At 36.3% G+C, this 18,932-nt stretch overlaps 1 protein-coding gene across 1 annotated transcript in view; it reads right to left on the bottom strand.

Moving 5' to 3' along the window:
• Window positions 1-18,244, bottom strand: part of tmem63c (transmembrane protein 63C) — a 35,246-nt gene extending 17,002 nt beyond the window's left edge. The window contains exons 1-11 of the mRNA XM_067367698.1: window positions 18,011-18,244; window positions 16,127-16,206; window positions 10,259-10,346; window positions 9,446-9,483; window positions 8,603-8,745; window positions 5,150-5,201; window positions 4,930-5,038; window positions 2,254-2,327; window positions 2,044-2,124; window positions 1,508-1,628; window positions 1,189-1,322 (exon numbers count right to left, since the gene is read on the bottom strand). Coding sequence (XP_067223799.1) covers window positions 1,189-1,322; window positions 1,508-1,628; window positions 2,044-2,124; window positions 2,254-2,327; window positions 4,930-5,038; window positions 5,150-5,201; window positions 8,603-8,745; window positions 9,446-9,483; window positions 10,259-10,346; window positions 16,127-16,206; window positions 18,011-18,244 — 1,154 coding nt within the window. The remainder of the gene's footprint in view (window positions 1-1,188; window positions 1,323-1,507; window positions 1,629-2,043; window positions 2,125-2,253; window positions 2,328-4,929; window positions 5,039-5,149; window positions 5,202-8,602; window positions 8,746-9,445; window positions 9,484-10,258; window positions 10,347-16,126; window positions 16,207-18,010) is intronic.
• Window positions 18,245-18,932: the final 688 nt, after the last annotated feature.

Here is an 18,932-nt window from a genome sequence, read left to right as displayed (position 1 = left end):
CATTTAGAATAGTTTCTGTAATGTTTTTTAATTTTGTGGTTACTATCATACAGAAGACCGTCGCCTGTGTTTAGGCTGTGCGCACTCATATACGCATGTTTATAGGATGAAATTCCTGCTCTCAATTCAATTGAGTTTGTTCAATTAGTTATTTTCTGAGTGTATTTTGGGGTGAGGGGCTGCATTCTGATATGTTGTATCCTTTTTATTTAAATGATTATTAAAAAAAAAAAATGTGTTCACCTTATGTAATCAACATAACATTATTAAGTAAACCGCACATATAAATATTATGTAACAGTGACGTTCAAATGATTTGTATTTACTCAAAGAAATTTTGTCAGCTTTACTTGAATTCTTTTGTTAATTTAACTAAATCGTTATTTGTACAAATTACTCAATATTGTTGCGTGGAACCACTTGACACTTATTTTTTAAGTAAATCCAACAATTCATTTTTTGAGTGCATTAAATGCAAATGAGCTACTGCCGCTTTCCAGAAGAGGGCTGAGCTTTAACAGCTCGCACTTCGGTTGCTCAACAACAACAAAGCTGGAGAATCTCACGCAGCCAAAATGACAAACGTCAGTAACGATGTTCAACCTTACATTGTTCAAACCGGAATCACTGATGGAGAAACTCAGTAAGAAGTTACAACTTTTAGAATGCAACTGGATGTTTCTGAACGGTTAGTGGATAAATTTATGTAGTTTCTGTGGAGGTGATTCAATTATTTTGTGCAAATCCAGCATTGAATTGACCCTCGTTTGTGAAGCATGGTAACAACACTCTACTACAACAACTCTTCCTCTACTCTAAAGCAGCCCAACATGGCTGTTGCATGTTCCCGTAAATATTAGGTTTAGTGATGTCACTAACCCGGGAAGAAGCTTGTTGTAGTCCCAACTAGCCATTTGTTGTAAGTCCTTAAACAGAGAATTTTTTTATAAGAAAATATCTCCCTTTGCATTGAACTTTAAGCATTGTAACTTTGCAGATGTTGTTTATGCTCAAACAGCATCATTACACACTAACTAAAGTTAAAAAAGTGAAATCATAATCAATCACCCCTTTAACACTTACAAGTGTTGTGATTCTTTTACAATTCTTAAATATAGGTATTCATACAGGATCTCTTGTTGGATGATGCTGATTCTCAATAATCAGCCATTTACCCCCAACACTTACACTGCAGTCATCCTCTCATCTCTGAAGGTAACAAAGGCAATGCCCAGCCTCTTCATAGCGATACGGTTCTTCTCTGCATTAAACTCATCTGTCAGTTTCTCCTCCAGCTCACTGTAATACTGCTCTGCATCCACCTGATGAGAGGACAATGACATGAGAAGATGAGGATCAGATCTCCTCACAGAGCAGTTCATAACTGTCAGTTGGTGTATGGTGGTCTCCAGTGGCCAACGTGAGGAGGTGCAGTACCAGCCACATGACTTTTCTATATGTATACAGTCTGTACATTTACTATTTTGACAACTATAATGACATTTACCTGTTCAAAGCCACATATATCACAGCAGAAGATCTGTGCACAGGGGTGAGTCTTTATCATGATCCTGCCTTCCTTCTGAGCTTTGGTTGTGAAGTACAGCCTTCCTTTCATTGCTTTTCGCCTGTACAGGACATAGTTTTAAGGCCCGTTCACACCAAGAACCTATAACGGTAACTAATATAGTGTCCACACCACCATTTATTCTAAGCGTGTGCTGCAGTTACAAGTATAGGTTGCCTGCTGCTTTAAATGCTCTTTAAGGTCTGGTGGATTCTGATTGGTTGTCAATTTTTTTTTCCATCATTCATCAGTTAGAACAAAATTGTTCTGAAAGTGATATCCTTTCTCTGTGCCATTATCATGGTGTGAACTCTGCTATTTTTTTACCTATGTATTTAGAAAGATTTTTAAAATTATATCTTTACCGTTAACGTTATTATAATCCTTGGTGTGAACGGGCCTTAAATATGGTTTAATATGCAATGTTTGCTAGAGTCAGCTCTTTGACATTCAGGAGATGTGCGAATGCAAATGACCTTTCTGAGTCCAGCTTCATTAGGTTTTGTACGTCAAAGCAGAACCGGATGTCTGTGACAGTGCAGCTGGGGTAGGCTTCACTGTTTGGAGATAGAAGAGTGAAAAATGAATGCCCTCAGTTGAGTTGACATTTAATCTCCAATATGCTGAAGTATAGAGATTACGCAATAGTTGCGGTTCTGTGGATAACAGATTTGTGCCTCACTCACTGCAGGTGTTTGGTGATCAGGCCGGGATCAGAGATTTCTCTGGGAATTGACGTTATCATTAGAGTTCTGGCCACCTGCAATAACAATAAATGAAAAATGTGAGTTAAAATACTGGTTCTTGCTGTTGTTTTTTTAGGTAGAAACGTGATCAATTATGCCTTTTAATGACATAAATGTTTATAATGTTTAACAATGAGCTTATATGCTGTGTTCACGCCTAACTGTAATTATGAGATGGGAACCTGTGATGTTCTACCCGGAGCTGTTCACGTCCTCAGACTTGGATTTATGTGTTTCAGTGTCAACACTATCAATGCTGAAATTAATCTACAGCAGTCAGGTAGTACAAATCAGAGTTGTTTATGTTCATTATCATTGTAACATGAGGTAATTTAACGCCATCTCCCGGGACACTTTGCAGACTCTGGCTGCGTGCGTTCATGTGTTTTGGAGTAGGTGTGGCTTTGGAGAGCGCTGTGAAGTGAGGGTGGGATGTCATGCTTTTTAAAGCTAGCTTGCTATTTCTAGCCTCACCGAAATTGCCCTCCCTACCTTTAAATTGTGAAGCATTTATATATCATATGTTGTAGTACATTTAATTTGATTTAAATAAAATATATATATATATATATATATATATATATATATGTATATATCCCTGCATATGACATGCAGTAACAAATAAATGTATATCGTGGCCACGAGTTTACAATTCATTCCCACGACTTACTAATACTTCAGCATGCTTTACTAATTTGTTCTCTCGTCTTAAAGGTGCCCAACAACATGTTTTCAAAAGATGCAATATAAGTCTAAGGTGTCCCCTGAATGTGTCAGTGAAGTTTCAGCTCAAAATACCCCATAGTTTTTTATTTATAAATTTTTTTAACTGCCTATTTTGGGGGATCATTATAAACGCGCCGATTTATGCAGCGCGGCCCCTTTAATTCTCGTGCTCCACGCCCCAAGAGCTTGCCTTAAACAGCATAAACAAAGTTTACACAGCTAATATAACCCTCAAAATGGATCTTTACAAAGTGTTCGTCATGCAACATGTCTAATCGCGTAAGTACAGTATTTATTTTGATGTTTACATTTGATTCTGAATGAATTTGAGGCTGTGCTCCGTGGCTAATGGCTAATGCTACACTGTTGGAGAGATTTATAAAGAATGAAGTTGTGTTTATGAATTATACAGACTGCAAGTGTTTAAAAAATGAAAATAACGACGGCTCTTGTCTCTGAGAATACAGTAAGAAACGATGGTAACTCACATTTAACAGTACATTAGCAACATGCTAACGAAACATTTACAAAGACAATTCACAAATATCACTAAAAATATCATGATATCATGAATCATGTCAGTTATTATCACTCCATCTGCCATTTTTCGCTATTGTCCTTGCTTGCTTACCTAGTCTGATGATTCAGCTGTGCACAGATCCAGACGTTAATACTGGCTGCCCTTGTCTAATGCCTTTCATAATGTTGGGATCATGGGCTGGCATATGCAAATATTGGGGGCGTACACCCCGACTGTTACGTAACAGTCAGTGTTATGTTGAGATTCGCCTGTTTTTCAGAGGTCTTTTAAACAAATGAGATTTATATAAGAAGGAGGAAACTATGGAGTTTGAAACACACTGTATGCCATTTCCATGTACTGAACTCTGGTTATTCAACTATGCCGAGGAAAAATGTAATTTTTGAATCTAGGGCACCTTCAAATAAATTGCATGCTTGATATAATAATTCGTTCTCTTGACTAAATCATGGCCATATTGTAATAATTCGTTCCTTTGTTTTTACTAAACAAAAATGAGGGAATGAATTAGTTCAACATAGACACAATTTACTAAAAAAAGGGAACGAATTAATAAATGATGGAAACTAATTCTTTCATTCATGGCCACAATTTAACTATAAAAAAAGGGAAAGAATTCTTAATTCGTGGCCACAATATATATATTTTTGTCTGCATGTCATGTGCAGGGCTCCGTAAAATAGTGTCCAGACAGTACGATTTTCATTAATGTTTTACCTTATAGAGCAGGGATGGGCAATGTCGGCTCTGTAGTGCCGCTGTCCTGCAGAGTTTAGCTGAAAAAACTCACCTGCCTTTAGCCTCAGTGATCCTGAAGACATTGATTAGCTTGTTCAGGTGTTTGATTAGGGTTGGAGCTAAACTCTCCAGGACTGACGGTGCCTATCCCTGTTATAGAAAATCTAATGAAAGTGCTTACTTGTTATAAAAATAATGTCACAATGCCTAATGTATGCAAAAATAGGCTTCCAGTTAGATATACACCAATCAGGCATAACATTATGACCACCTTCCTAATATTGTGTTGGTCCCTCTTTTTCTGCCCAAACAACCCTGACCCGTCGAGGCATGGACTCTGAAGGTGTGCTGTGGTATCTGGCACCAAGATGTTAGCAGCAGATCCTTTAAGTCCTGTAAGTTGCGAGGTGGGGCCTCCATGGATCGGACTTGTTTGTTCAGCACATCCCCCAGATGCTCGATTGGTTTGAGATCTGGGGAATTTGGAGGTCAACTAGTTGTTGTGCTCCTCAAACCATTCCTGAACCGTTTTTGATTTTTTCACTCACTTGCCTTGAAAGCAGGCTGGCACTTATGGAACAGAAATGCACACAATACAGCTGTTCACTGACCTTCTCATCCTCTCTGTATTCCAGTTGTGAGGAGTGATGGGCCATGCTCAATACAGTGATCATAAAATACAGCAGAGCAAAGATACTGTGCAACCACAGAAATGTGTTCCTAAAGCAAGAAAAAGAGAATTATTCATATCATGCCAACAACTTCATAAATATACATACACAGCAAGGTAATGCTTTTCAGGTGTATATCGATCATAATGACCAAACTCACTGTGCAGGGACATTAACCACTGTTGTTCGGCCAAAATTCTGTGGATTATCTCCTGAAAAGCATAGGAATTAAACAAGTTGTGTTGACATTTCATGCTCTTCTCACATACCAATGTCAAAAATAAAACTCTGAAAGTAATTTGAGGCCTGTGAATGTGAAATAAAAAACCCTCTGCACCCAAATCATTATGCTTTGGGTTTGGTTGCTATGACAAATTTGTGAATGTGCTGGTTTATTTCACAAATACAGTGTAAAATTGTTGCATAGAGATGACAGTCAGTATCAAAACCCCCACCCTATTCTAACCAGCCGGCCCCGAAGCTGCACCACAAACTGGTCTACCACACATCCACATTTAACGCTTTTAGAAGGCCACAGTAAACTTCTGCCACCGAGGTTGCATGAAAAGATTATTGCAGGTCTGAGAACAACAAGAGGTAAAGCTGGTGGCTTTTCACAATGTTCTTCTTGTGGCATGGACAGTCAAGGCCTTTCCCATGTTTAACTTGGCTCTTCTAACCCTCTATCGTGCCACCCAACCATCTTCAAACACTGTAGGGTGGTCTGAATTATGCTTTTACACATGTCCACTAATAGAGGGTTAAGACCAAGCCTTTCTACATCTTCAAGAGTTTTCCCAGGCCTTTTCTAAAGTCTGTATCCGCAGAATTGGTTGTCAATTTCCACTGCAGATTTACTGCTATACACAAAGTTTTACACATTTATTTTTTTTACAATTTCCCCAGTTCCCTCCAAATCGGTACATTAAATGTACACTACTGTGTTTTTTATTTTATATAGTTTATATAGTCTTTTCTGCTCACCAAAGCTGCATTTATTTATTATTTTTTTAATACAGTAAAAACAATAATATTGTGAAATAAATTTACATTTTAAAATAACTGATTTATATTTTAAAATGTAATTTATTTCTGTGATAGCAAAGCTACATTTTCAGCATCTTTACTCCAGTCTTCAGTGTCACATGATCCTTCAGAAATCATTCTAATATGCTTAATGAACATTAATTATTATTAATATCAATGTTAAAAACAGTTGCTGATTAATATTTTGGGGTAAACTGAATTTAAGGATTCTTTGATAAATAGAAAGTGCAAAAGAACAGCATTTATTTGAAACAGAAATATGTTCTTAAATATGCATCTTAAATACTGTCACTTTTGATCAATTTAATGCATTCTTTTTTATTCAGTATATATATATATATATATATATATATATATATATATATATATATATATATATATATATATATATATATATATATATATATATATATATATACACACACACATTACAGTCCAAAAGTTTGGAACCACTAAGATTTTTAATGTTTTTAAAAGAAGTTTCGTCTGCTCATCAAGGCTACATTTCTTTAATTAAAAATACAGTAAAAAACAGTAATATTGTGAAATATTATTACAATTTAAAATAACTGTGTACTATTTAAATATATTTGACAAAGTAATTTATTCCTGTGATGCAAAGCTGAATTTTCAGCATCGTTACTCCAGTCTTCAGTGTCACATGATCCTTCAGAAATCATTCTAATATGCTGATTTGCTGCTCAATAAACATTTATGATTATTTTCAATGTTGAAAACAGTTGTGTACTTTTTTTTCAGGATTCCTTGATGAATAGAAAGTTCAAAAGAACAGCATTTATCTGAAATACAAAGCTTCTGTAGCATTATACACTACCGTTCAAAAGTTTGGGGTCAGTAAGAATTTTATTTATTTATTTATTTATTTTTTTAAAGAAATTAAAGAAATGAACACTTTTATTCAGCAAGGATGCATTAAATCAATCAAAAGTGGCAGTAAAGACATTTATAATGTTACAAAAGATTAGATTTCAGATAAACACTGTTCTTTTGAACTTTCTATTCATCAAATAATCCTGAAAAAAAATATTGTACACAAATATTTTGTACAATTGTACACATTAAATGTTTCTTGAGCAGCAGATCAGCATATCAGAATGATTTCTGAAGGATCATGTGACACTGAAGACTGGAGTAATGATGCTGAAAATTCAGCTTTGCCATCACAGGAATAAATTACTTTGTCAAATATATTCAAATAGAAAACAGTTATTTTAAATTGTAATAATATTTCACAATATTACTGTTTTTACTGTATTTTTATTTAAATAAATGTAGCCTTGATGAGCAGACGAAACTTCTTTTAAAAACATTAAAAATCTTAGTGGTTCCAAACTTTTGGTCTGTCAATAGCTGTTTTAGCTGTTTTTATTCACAATAAAACAAGGCTATGACGGATGATATTCACCCAACGGTTCTGTGTATCACTACACAAAACATTAGCAACCACTCTTAGCAAACTGTATGTTCTCAATGGATATTGTTCATTGAAGCTTACTGTATTATGTAGAAGAGTATTGTGAGAAAAAGATCGCGTGAGCGAGTTTATTACCTGCATTCAGATTTAGCAATTTCCTTCAGGTCAGTCCTATATTCATAATAAAAAATCAGTTTAAATGTCCGATGTATTATCCTGTCCTTTTAACAGTTAAGGGTTTTTTTCCGTGACTGACAGCACTAGTCAAAGCATTTGTCAGTTGTGTCTTGTTCCGTGTTCACAACAATTCAGTCTTTTCAATGTAAAAGTCTTTGCTACTGACACACTCATAAAGACAGTATTTGCCGCCATCTAATGCCATAACAATGTAACTTCTGGTGCTGTTCACAGTCAGGGACTATTTTTTCCAGCGGAAGGAAGGCTTTTAGTGAAAGTTTACTTCATCAAAGTTGCAAAGATACATATTTTTGGCTTTAATATTTGTATGGTATGGTAACCGTTTTATAAAAGCAATAAGCTACTCGAAGCTAGTGCTATATCGTGAATAAGTATTTTTACGTACAAGTAAATGTATAAAAAATGCACAAGCTGTCTTCCTTTTTTTCAGTACTAGTGCAGAAAAGTATTTTTTCTTATTTTTTTCACCATTCCGAACATAGTTAATGTTTTAAAACCTCCACGGATCTGATTTTTTTTTTTTTCACTCTGGAAATGAACATATTATGAATGTCTTAAAAGTTTTGAAAGTATTTTAACATTGACAAAATTGCATACTTAATCTTTAAATTTTATTTTCCTTAAATTTTATTTTAGATCAATTTCAGAGCATGCCATCATGCATTTAGTGTCATTTCAGGTCACCCGGACCAAATTCTATCTGAGAAAGAAACCCTAACACTAACAATCTGTCAAAACTAATTCATGATATTATTCTAAAGAGTCTGTTTTAGATGCATGCACACTGATGAATTAAGATGTAATGTTGGTATAATGTTTTTTTCAAGTATACTGCCTTTTCCTGGATACGAAACGTGTTGTGTCTGTTGTCATGAATCCTGAGCACTACTAGAGCAAATAGAAACCAAGCATTTAAGGGTCTGGTGGAGGTACCGAGTAGGTTCCCGGAGAGGTTGACGGGCAAGATGACGGTGAGCGACAGCAAACACACCACCATCATGAGCAGGATGATGTGGCGCTGGAAAGACAGGTACGTTACTGCATCAATGCCACATTTACTGCGGATCTCCTCATCCCTGCGGGAATAATGAGGACAAAAAAGATTCTTTAAGAAATATTTACATTTGCATTTTTTTTTTCACTAGGCAAACATGTTCATCCAAAGCAACTTGCATTGAATCAGTACGAGAGTCAATGACATTATGACATTTTTTTTTATCCCATCCATTAATTTATACAAAAATACATTAGAAATGCACTTGTTGACACATAACCCATGTGAATTTCAACACTACTAGTTGAACTGAAATGACAAATACAGTCTTTGTGAAAGTTTTCAGTGTGTTTTCAATGAATTATTGGCTTTGCTCAACAATATACAGTGTAGCTGTCTTTTTAAAAGACCACACAAATACAAGAGGGCGTTGAGGGATATTATGATTACAAGGAGACCTCATACACACAAAAACACATACACACACACGCCCCTTCAGCCTCGCCTCACACAGCGCGAGGAAGCTCTCAGCAAGGCCTCTTGGTCTCCAGAGAGATCAAGAAGCTTTTAAAGGAACCAGCTAAATATGGCACCAACATAATATCCAACTTATCCAAATAACAACCGTGGAGACAGACTAGCAGCTGGTTTACGGTTCTGAAAGTCTTTTGAACGTATCCAGTGCCCGGTCCACCTTCACCCTGTGTTTTCCCTTCTTAATGAGATATAACATGAGCAAACAGGATGCCAGTTGATGATATCACCACTTCTTGCACACTTACTTCATGTGGTACAAAGATCTGAGCCAGGAACAGAAGCCCTATAAAGAGAGGGAGGGAAGACAACGGTGTCATAAAAAGGTCTGGCATATAAAAAAAGAGCGCGTCTGGCTAGCTAAGCATCTGTCAGAATCATTTGTTCTTTAAGTGAACACGGATAGCGTAACAAGTGGAAAAAGTCATGCAAATGCATGCAATATCTTTAACGTGGCTGTGATGTCTTGAACTGTCATTGCATATAAAACACAAGGAGACAGAGTGAGGTCAGAACATAAATGGACAGATAATGTGCATAAAAGAAAATAGTGTCTAAGTGCACAGGTTATTTTATATGACATCAGCTCTGGGGCGACGCTTCGTAACAGCGGCTGACTAATCCACGTCGACAGATTGAACTTTATTTGTGCCTCTTTATGTCTTTCCGTATCAGCAGTTGTAAATTTGCATCAACATGAAGACACTAGTGATCCCACAGTATCAAAATGAGAGTTTGATTAAATAAATGCTTTGTTTATAATGAGGAGGATGTTTTAAGCTCTGAAACTTGCATGTTTTAATGGTACAAAGACCTCTTATATGTCAAAACATCAAGGCAAATTTGATTTCTCATGTCATGATCCCTTTAAAAAAATTTTTTACTCATGTCTATGTAGGACTGGAATCAATAATGACATGCAGGCCTTGTGATTGTGATGTGAGAGGGCCTTTGCACTGACCAGTTTTGTAAATTCAAGTGAAGATCCTGATCAAACATTTCTTAAATGTGTGTGATGTTTTTTTGGTCTCTTTTTACTTTCTTTTATAAAAGATTCTCACCGTGTCCTTGGTCTCTGAGTCCGATGGACTGGATTCTGATGGGGTTTTCTCCTTCTCGCTTTGTTCTCCATAGAATAGTGATGTCAAGCTACAGAACAAAGACAAACAATAGGTATGGACAGGTAATATTTTTTTCACAAAATAGACTTAAGAAAACCTCATATACTGTAAGAAATTCTGAAATATATTATTCTTGTGTAGAATTATATAAATAACTGGGACCAGTTATCACACTTTTTACTTATTTTTCAAGATGGGTATATTTTGTTTCTTACAAAATATTACAGTACAAAACACTGCTTAGAAGCTTTACGAATCTTTTGTTTCGAATCAGTGGTTCAGAGAACCAAAATCATGTGATTTCAGTAAACGAGGCTTCGTTATGTTATATGTTTCTCGAAATGTCAATAGTTCACGTGACTTGTTTGTTTAATACGCACGCCGATCCACTGATGTGAAACAAAAGATTCATAAAGCTCCAAAGCTTCATGAAGCAGTGTTTTGAAATCGCCCATCACTAGATATTGTTGAATTAAGTCGCTTTTTTTTTTTTCACTGTAGTCACATGAACTGATTATAATATGTATATATTAAAATATCTTTAGTAGCTTTCTAGGCATTGAAAAAGTAAATGATCTTGCTGGCAATACAGGCCTCACTGAGTCATCGGATTTGATCAAAAAAAATCTTAATTTGTGTTCCGAAGATGAATGGAGATCTTACGGGTGTGGAACGACAATTTAAAATGGTCAATTTATTTTAAGGTGTTTTAGTTACAGTGTAATTATACATTTATATACTAAGTAATATCAATTAACAACATGTAAATACTATAGGGAAGGGGTTAGGGTTTGGTTTGGGATTAGTTGTATGTAATTATGCATAATTTACTGCTATTACTATAGTAACTACATGTAAAATGTGTAAAAAAGACACTAAAATAAAGTATTACCAATATAAATGTTCATTTGTTAGTTCATGTCCATGAAAAGATATTAACAGATACAACTTTTGATTTGAATATTGTAATAATAAATGTTGAAATCAACATTAACTAAAATTAATAAATGCTTTAGAAGTCTTTTTCATTGTTAATGTTCACAAATGGAACCTTACTGTAAAGTGTTACCAATATGGTGTTGAAGAGAGAAGTCTTTGAAAACCACAGATAAAACAAGCATTAACTGAAAGTTTGACTGAAAAACTGATATATAACCCCTCTGAAAACTTCTCATGTAACAATTATGTAACTTCTATATTATCATGTCAGTCAGTGACAGATTTTTTTTTGAGAAGTCCCATCTCAAAACCTGTTCCAAAAGTACTCAAGTATAATTAGCCTCAAGATCAGAACAGTTCAAACATTTCCACCCACAAGTCTATCATCAGAAAAGCATCAGGTGAAATTCTAGTGTGCATAAATGTAAAAATATTATTGCTGTGAGGGCCGGTGCTTTCTCTGTGGGCTGATGCAATGCTTTGCAAATATACACACTGAATTCACCAGCACATTCACATAAACAAAGACTTTAATGCTATATGCTGATGCAGAATAAAGCAACACTGCCTCGACAAAATTACATGAACCTTTAGACTTATGATCAAATTCCACCCACTTCTCCCATAGGGACACTTTGTGTGTGAGCTGAAATGTTTTAATAATAACAGGTTTCTTAAAAATATGAACAAAAATTCAATGGTACGCAAATAGAAAATGACAATGTAAACATCATGTACATTGTATATATAATATAATTATTAGAATATATTACATATCATATCACGAATATATTAATATGAAGATATTAGAGATCTTAACTAATATTAGTTATTGGACTCAGGACTTTTATCTATATAACCATTTCACAAAGCATTCTGTTTAGATTATTGGAATCATTGGTACCCCCTGACTTGGTTCTGATCTTATCTACCGGGTCATACTCAATTTGTACAGCTGAAGCAGTTCCGATCAAATCCACTACTGGTGTTCCACAGGGCTCCATCTTGGGCCCTCTATTATTTATTATTTATCTTCTACTTCTTGGTAATATTTTTAGGAAATTTGAGATGAAATTTCATTGCTATGTCAATGACACCCAACTTTACCTATTTTATAAACCAACTTCTACTTTTCCTCCATATATCCTCTCAGATTGCTTAGCTAATATTAAAGCTTGGTTTACATCCAATCTTCTCAAACTTAAAGGGTTAGTTCACCCAAAAATGAAAATGATGTCATTAATGACTCACCCTCATGTCGTTCCAAACCCGTAAGACCTCCATTCATCTTGGGAACACAGTTTAAGATATTTTAGATTTAGTCCGAGAGCTTTCTGTCCCTCCATTGAAAATTTATGTACGGTAGACTGTCCATGTCCAGAAAGGTAATAAAAACATCATCAAAGTAGTCCATGTGACATCAGTGGGTTAGTTAGAAGTTTTTGAAGCATCGAAAATACATTTTGGTCCAAAAATAACAAAAACTACGACTTTATTCAGCATTGTATTCTCTTCCGGAATCCTTTCCATTGAATTGATTTCATTGAATTGTTTCCATTGAATCCTTTCATCTGTTGGCGTTGGTAATGCACTTTTACGCCGTTGTTTTTGGCAATTAGGACATCCGGTATTGCATTTGGTATTGCTATATAAAAAATATAGTAATACCAAAATACAAACAATGTAGAATAGCTTGAATACAGCGTGCGTCTCCCTCAGACTGTAAACGGAGCTCGGGCGCACTGGATAACACGTCAGCAGCGTCTTACATCAGCAGCGTCACTGCGGAGTCGTGAACCCGGATTGACAAAAGAACCGGAAGAGAATACAATGCTGAATAAAGTCGTAGTTTTTGTTATTTTTGGACCAAAATATATTTTCGATGCTTCAAAAACTTCTAACTAACCCACTGATGTCACATGGACTACTTTGATGATGTTTTTATTACCTTTCTGGACATGGACAGTATACCGTACGCACATTTTCAATGGAGGGACAGAAAGCTCTCGGACTAAATCTAAAATAACTTAAACGGTGTTCCGAAGATGAACGGAGGTCTGCGTTCACACCAAACGCGAATAGAGCGTCAAATTCGCGTCTACCGCGTCTAGTTTGCCGCTTGAACATTTTGAATGCATTCGCGTCCGAGGCGAAATCCGCTTCTTGTGGGAGGGGCAAGTGCAGGCGGTTGTCTGTTTGCAAGATGGCTGATGTTGATCGTGCGTTCATCGAGAGAGCTACCGCTTTGTATTTGCTCTGGAGAGCAGAACAGCGGCGTAGGGGTCAGCGTCGCGGGAAGGCCGCGGGTCGATAAACGTGTACGTGACTCAAAAGTGAAATGTGTATTTACAACTTACCAGGTAGCCCAATCTCCTCACCGACACTCTTCCAAGCGAGCTCCTTTTTATTCCTGTCTGAAGTATGAACTTGTGTCATAAATCTCTGGGTGACTGCTCACTGATAATATCAGTCGTTCCTCCATTTTTGAATGAGTGACTCCGGGCGGCCTGCCGCCACAGCAGCAAGCAGGCTCCTGTTTGGTTAACGCGGCGCGAATTTACGCCAAAGTTCAAATTTTTCAACTCGGGCGTCAGACGCGAATTCGCGTCATACGCGTAAAATGCACAAAAAGCACCATTCGCGCGAAACGCTCAATTCGCGTCTTCCGCGCCGCGCTAAACGCCTCATTCGCGCCGCGAGACCCCCAGACACGCGTAAACGCGTCTGTACATTGACTTAACATTGAAATCATTCGCGCCAGACGCTCTATTCGCGTTTGGTGTGAACACAGCATTACGGGTTTGGAACGATAGGGTGAGTCATTAATGACATCATTTTCCTTTTGGGTGAACTAACCCTTTAACAGTAGTAAAACTCAAAATTCTTCTTGTAGGTTCAAAAACCAATTTGGCTAAATCTAATTGTTCCTCTTGATCATTTTCCAGTGTCTCTGTCTGAACAGGTTAAAAGTTTGGCTGCCATCTTTGACAGTACTTTATCATTTGAAGCTCATATAAACAGTGTCACTCGATCCGGATATTTTCACATAAGTAACATTAATCGACTTCGTCCTGCTCTCTCAGTGAAGAGCACTGCTCTTCTTGTTCATGTTTTAGTGACATCACGTATTAAATACTGTAATGCTCTTTTCTACGGTCTTCCTTCAAAGCTTCTCTAAAAACTTAAATTAATACAAAATTCACCTGCGGAAATTATTTGAGAACTCCTGTAACTTAACATATTACTCTCCTATACTGCAACACTCGCATTGGCTCCCGGTTAAATACCGTATTGATTTTAAAATTCTACTCCTTACTTACAAGGCACTCAATAATCTTGCTCCTTCATACTTATTTGACCTTCTTCACATCTACGCCCCTACTTGTACCTTAAGATTGTCTTCTGCACACACTCTTGTTTTCTCTCGAACTCGCACAACTTCTATGGGGTCCCAAGTCATGCAGCTCCCTATTTATGGAACTTGCTTACACAGGATGTGTGAAAGTGAAAGTCTTCTTGTTTTTAAAACTCATCTTAAAGGGCTAGTTCACCCAAAAATGAAAATTCTGTTATTTATTACTCACCTCATGCCGTTCCACACCTGTAAGACCTTTGTTAATCTTCGGAACACAAATTAAGATATTTTAGTTGAAATCCGATGGCTCCGTGTGGCCTCCATAGGGAGCAATGACACTTCCTCTCTCAAGATCCATAAAGGTACTAAAAACATATTTAAATCCGTTCATGTGAGTACAGTGGTTCAATATTAATGTTATAAAGCGACAAGAATATTTTTGGAGTGCCAAAAAACCCCAAAATAACAACTTTAGTGATGGCAGATTTCAAAACACTGCTTCAGGAAGCATCGGATCATAAATGAATCAGTGTGTCGAATCTTCTGTTCAGAGCGCCAAAGTCACGTGATTTCAGCCGTTGGCAGTTTGACACGCGATCTGAATCATGATTCGATACACCGATTCATTTGTGCTCCGAATCTTCCTGAAGCAGTGTTTTGAAATCAGCCATCACTAAATAAGTCGGGTTTTTTTTGGTGCTCCAAAAATATTCTCGCCGTTTTACAATATTAATATTGAACCACTGTACTCACATGAACCGATTTAAATATGAAGACTTCAGATACAAAAGCCTCTAAGTGCCATCTGAAATTTTCTTCTATAATTAGCATTTTTTTCATCAATCTTGTATGTTTATGTTGTTATTTCACTTTAATGGCAATGAAAATGACCTATTAATTGCCATTAAAGTTTAATTACTGAACCTAAACATACGAGCTTGATAAAAATGCTCATTTTAGAAGAAAATTTCAGACGGCACTTAGAGGCTTTTGCATCTGAAATCTTCATATGTTTTGGATCTTGAGAGAGGAAGTGTCATTGCTCACTATGAAGGTCTCACTGAATCATTGGATTTCAACTAAAATATCTTAATTTGTGTTCCGAAGATCAACGAAGGTTTTACGGGTGTGGAACGGCATGAGGGTGAGTAATAAATGACAGAGTCATTTTTGGGTGAACTACGTTAATCCTTTAAGACTCATTTTTCTAGGCAGGCTTTTATGTATTTGTATCCAGTCTGAGGATCATTTGTTAATTAATGTTGTTTTATGTGTATGTTAGGTGTCTTTGAGTGTCATGTAAGGCGCCTATAAATAAAATGCATAATAATAATAATAATATCATACCAAATAATACAATGATCAAACTAACTATGTCCTGTGTAACCAGCAGGTGGCGCCAGGATCTCACGCTGACCTGCTAAGCATTCAGTTCACTCAACCACCACACACAGATGTTCAATTATTTACATCTTAAAGCATTCTGCAAACAGTCAACAGTTATGAGATGATACCTGTCATTTTCCATAAGAAGAGCCAGGCGGCCGTAGTCCCAAGCTGCCTTCCTCAAACAGGAGAAGATTAGAAGCAGGAACTACAATAAAACACACCAAACCTCAGTGATATCAGCATACTGATTTCTAGAGTGACCTAAATTAAAACTGTTAGTAAATTACATGCACAGTGAACAATAACTTGATCTGATGCTCATGCATTTAAAAAGATGTGACAGAAATATTCCAGAATATACCCAGAAGACATAGTGCCAATTTAAATGTGTGCATAAAAACAGAATAAGAACTATTTGTGTAAGTAAACCCTGGCACTCACTAGACCCCTGGGCAGCAGTAATAATTAGCCATTTCTTTGGCCGGAGAGAGATGAGGTGAGTGGTTGTCTTGGAAACTAACAGGCAGTGCGGTCTGCATGCACACTTGTGTTCATAATGACTCCGGAAGGAACAGTCAATGAAAAGACAACCGAAAACGCTGACTACTGGGAAGCTACAAGTCTCTATTTAGCTTCCTAGGTTGCTGGTTATCAACTTATTCTAAACTCAGAGGTAAAGAGTGTCATTTCTTCCCCAATATAGCGTCACAAATGAAACTGCAAAAAACACTCCCGCTGTTTATAATTTAATCATGAACGATTTGCTCAAATGTATATATACTTCTGTTTAAAAGTTAGGTGTCAGTATGTTTTTTTTTTTTTTTTTTACATAGATCAATATTCAGCAAAGATGCATTGAATTGATCAAAAGAGTAAACAATTTTACACTGACACAAAAATTCAATTGCAATTAAATGCTATTCTTTGAACTTTCTATTTATCAAAGAATCCTGAAATTTCAACACTTCATACTTTTCCACAGAAATTTTAAGCCGCCTGTTAACTGTTGCAACACATACCGACCTCAAACATTTGATATTTAGAATCTACAGACATAAACAGTATAAACACTGCAAAAAGTGTTACTTTGAAGAGCTAATTCTACCTGATTTAACCTATATAATGTAGTTTTGGTGGTATAAATCAATGCATTTAGATTGATTCAGTAACATTACATAATATTCTTGACTTGAATATGTGGTAGGTATGCTTTTCTTCAAAATAAAAAGGGTGTTAACTTTTCTATTTTATAGATTTGGGCGAATGTCATGGGAAGGAATCTGGGTCATATTTCACCCCAAAATCAAACTAATTTAGACATTAGGACTTTTTACATTGACATTGTCTTTTTTACACATTCCCCTCCCAAGTTCTTTCTTATTAATGAAAATAAAACAATATTTCTTAATTAAAATAATATGAATGTAAAGTAGACATAATTATTCATTTAAGTTATGTGTGATTATTATTAATGTTGGGGAAAGTTACTTTTAAAAGTAATGGCACAATATCGCGTTACTCCCTAAAAAGTTACAAATTGTGTTACTTCTGTTACTAATTCGAAAATGTAACTCAGACATTTTTACACTTTTGTTGTAAATTTAAAAGTAATGCATCCGTTACTTGGGAAAAAGAAATCTGATTACATAACTTGCGTTACTTATAATGTGTTACTTATAATGTAATTATAAACACTGATTATTATCATTGTCATTTTTATTATGAAAATATAGTGAAATATGAGGGTGAATATGGGGGATGGCGTAGGAGTTTAGAACAAAATTTTATGCAAAATGTATTTTTCTTTTTGCATGAAAAAAAACAAACAAACTTGTTCTTCACCAAGGTACTGGGGTTCATTAGGGTTCAAACTCTGAGGTTCAAATTCTCTTGAAAATTAGAAGTACATATCATTAAATAACAAGAAAGTACATAAGATGCACTTGACATTAAATGTCATTCAGTTGCAGCTGCAGAATGTTTTAAATATGTTAGCAGGGATGTTGTACCAGCCACAGAACGACGTTTATGGCGAGGACAGTGGGGACTCCTCCAAAGGGCAGGCCCTGCAGGACGCTGCTGCGGGAGTGAGAGCGATAACATATCTCTGCTGTGCTGTTCTCCTCCATCAGTGAGCCCAGGAAACTCCTGACGTCCAGCTCTTCCACAGGACTGCCACCCCCTGCAGGCCAGGACTCAAACACCGGCTGAGCCGTGCCCAACAGGTCAGAGCGCACCGCCATGGCAGTGGCGCAGGTCTCAAGAAGCCCTTCAAACTGTCAAAGCATCACTAAGAAGAGATGACAGGAAACAAAAAATATATCAATGAGATGTAGAGTATTTGAAAAGATAATTCAGCTTTGCCATTACAGAAATAAGTTGAATTTTAAAATTTATTAAGAGGAAATAGTTGAGATGGCATTAGTGAAAATGACAATTAAAAGACATATGCCTTGAACTTCTGAAGAAGACACATTTCTTCTAAAATGTTTAAGATTCATGCTGACACTGATGGTGAGGACCGTATATAATGATCATCTCTCCCAGGTTTGAGCAGTTGAAGCATTGTTCATTCATTTTGCAAACAAGCTGGTACCGGCTACGGGGCAATTTGAACAAACATTTCTAAACCTTTGAACAAACACTGGGGCAGCTTTAGGCACCATTTTCATTCAGTTTAACAGATGTGTTTCGATTACCTTTATGAATATTGCCCTCAAGCGCATTAACAGGAACACACAAACCAGGGTCAAGGCTCACTGGTTTGTTTGTTGATGTTACAGATAATGCTGCTGTGCCTTAAACTGCTGGTTGCCATACTAACAAACCATCTCCCAATTCACATAGCCACTTCACATCAGTCAGTTAATCCCCATCAAATCACTTTAGAAGCTACATCATCCTCAAGTCATGCAATGGCTAAATTTAACT

The sequence above is a fragment of the Chanodichthys erythropterus genome, chromosome 18 (genome assembly GCF_024489055.1).
Source record: "Chanodichthys erythropterus isolate Z2021 chromosome 18, ASM2448905v1, whole genome shotgun sequence".
Classification (NCBI taxonomy): Eukaryota; Metazoa; Chordata; class Actinopteri; order Cypriniformes; family Xenocyprididae; genus Chanodichthys; species Chanodichthys erythropterus.
This window is presented reverse-complemented; position numbering and strand designations above follow the sequence as displayed.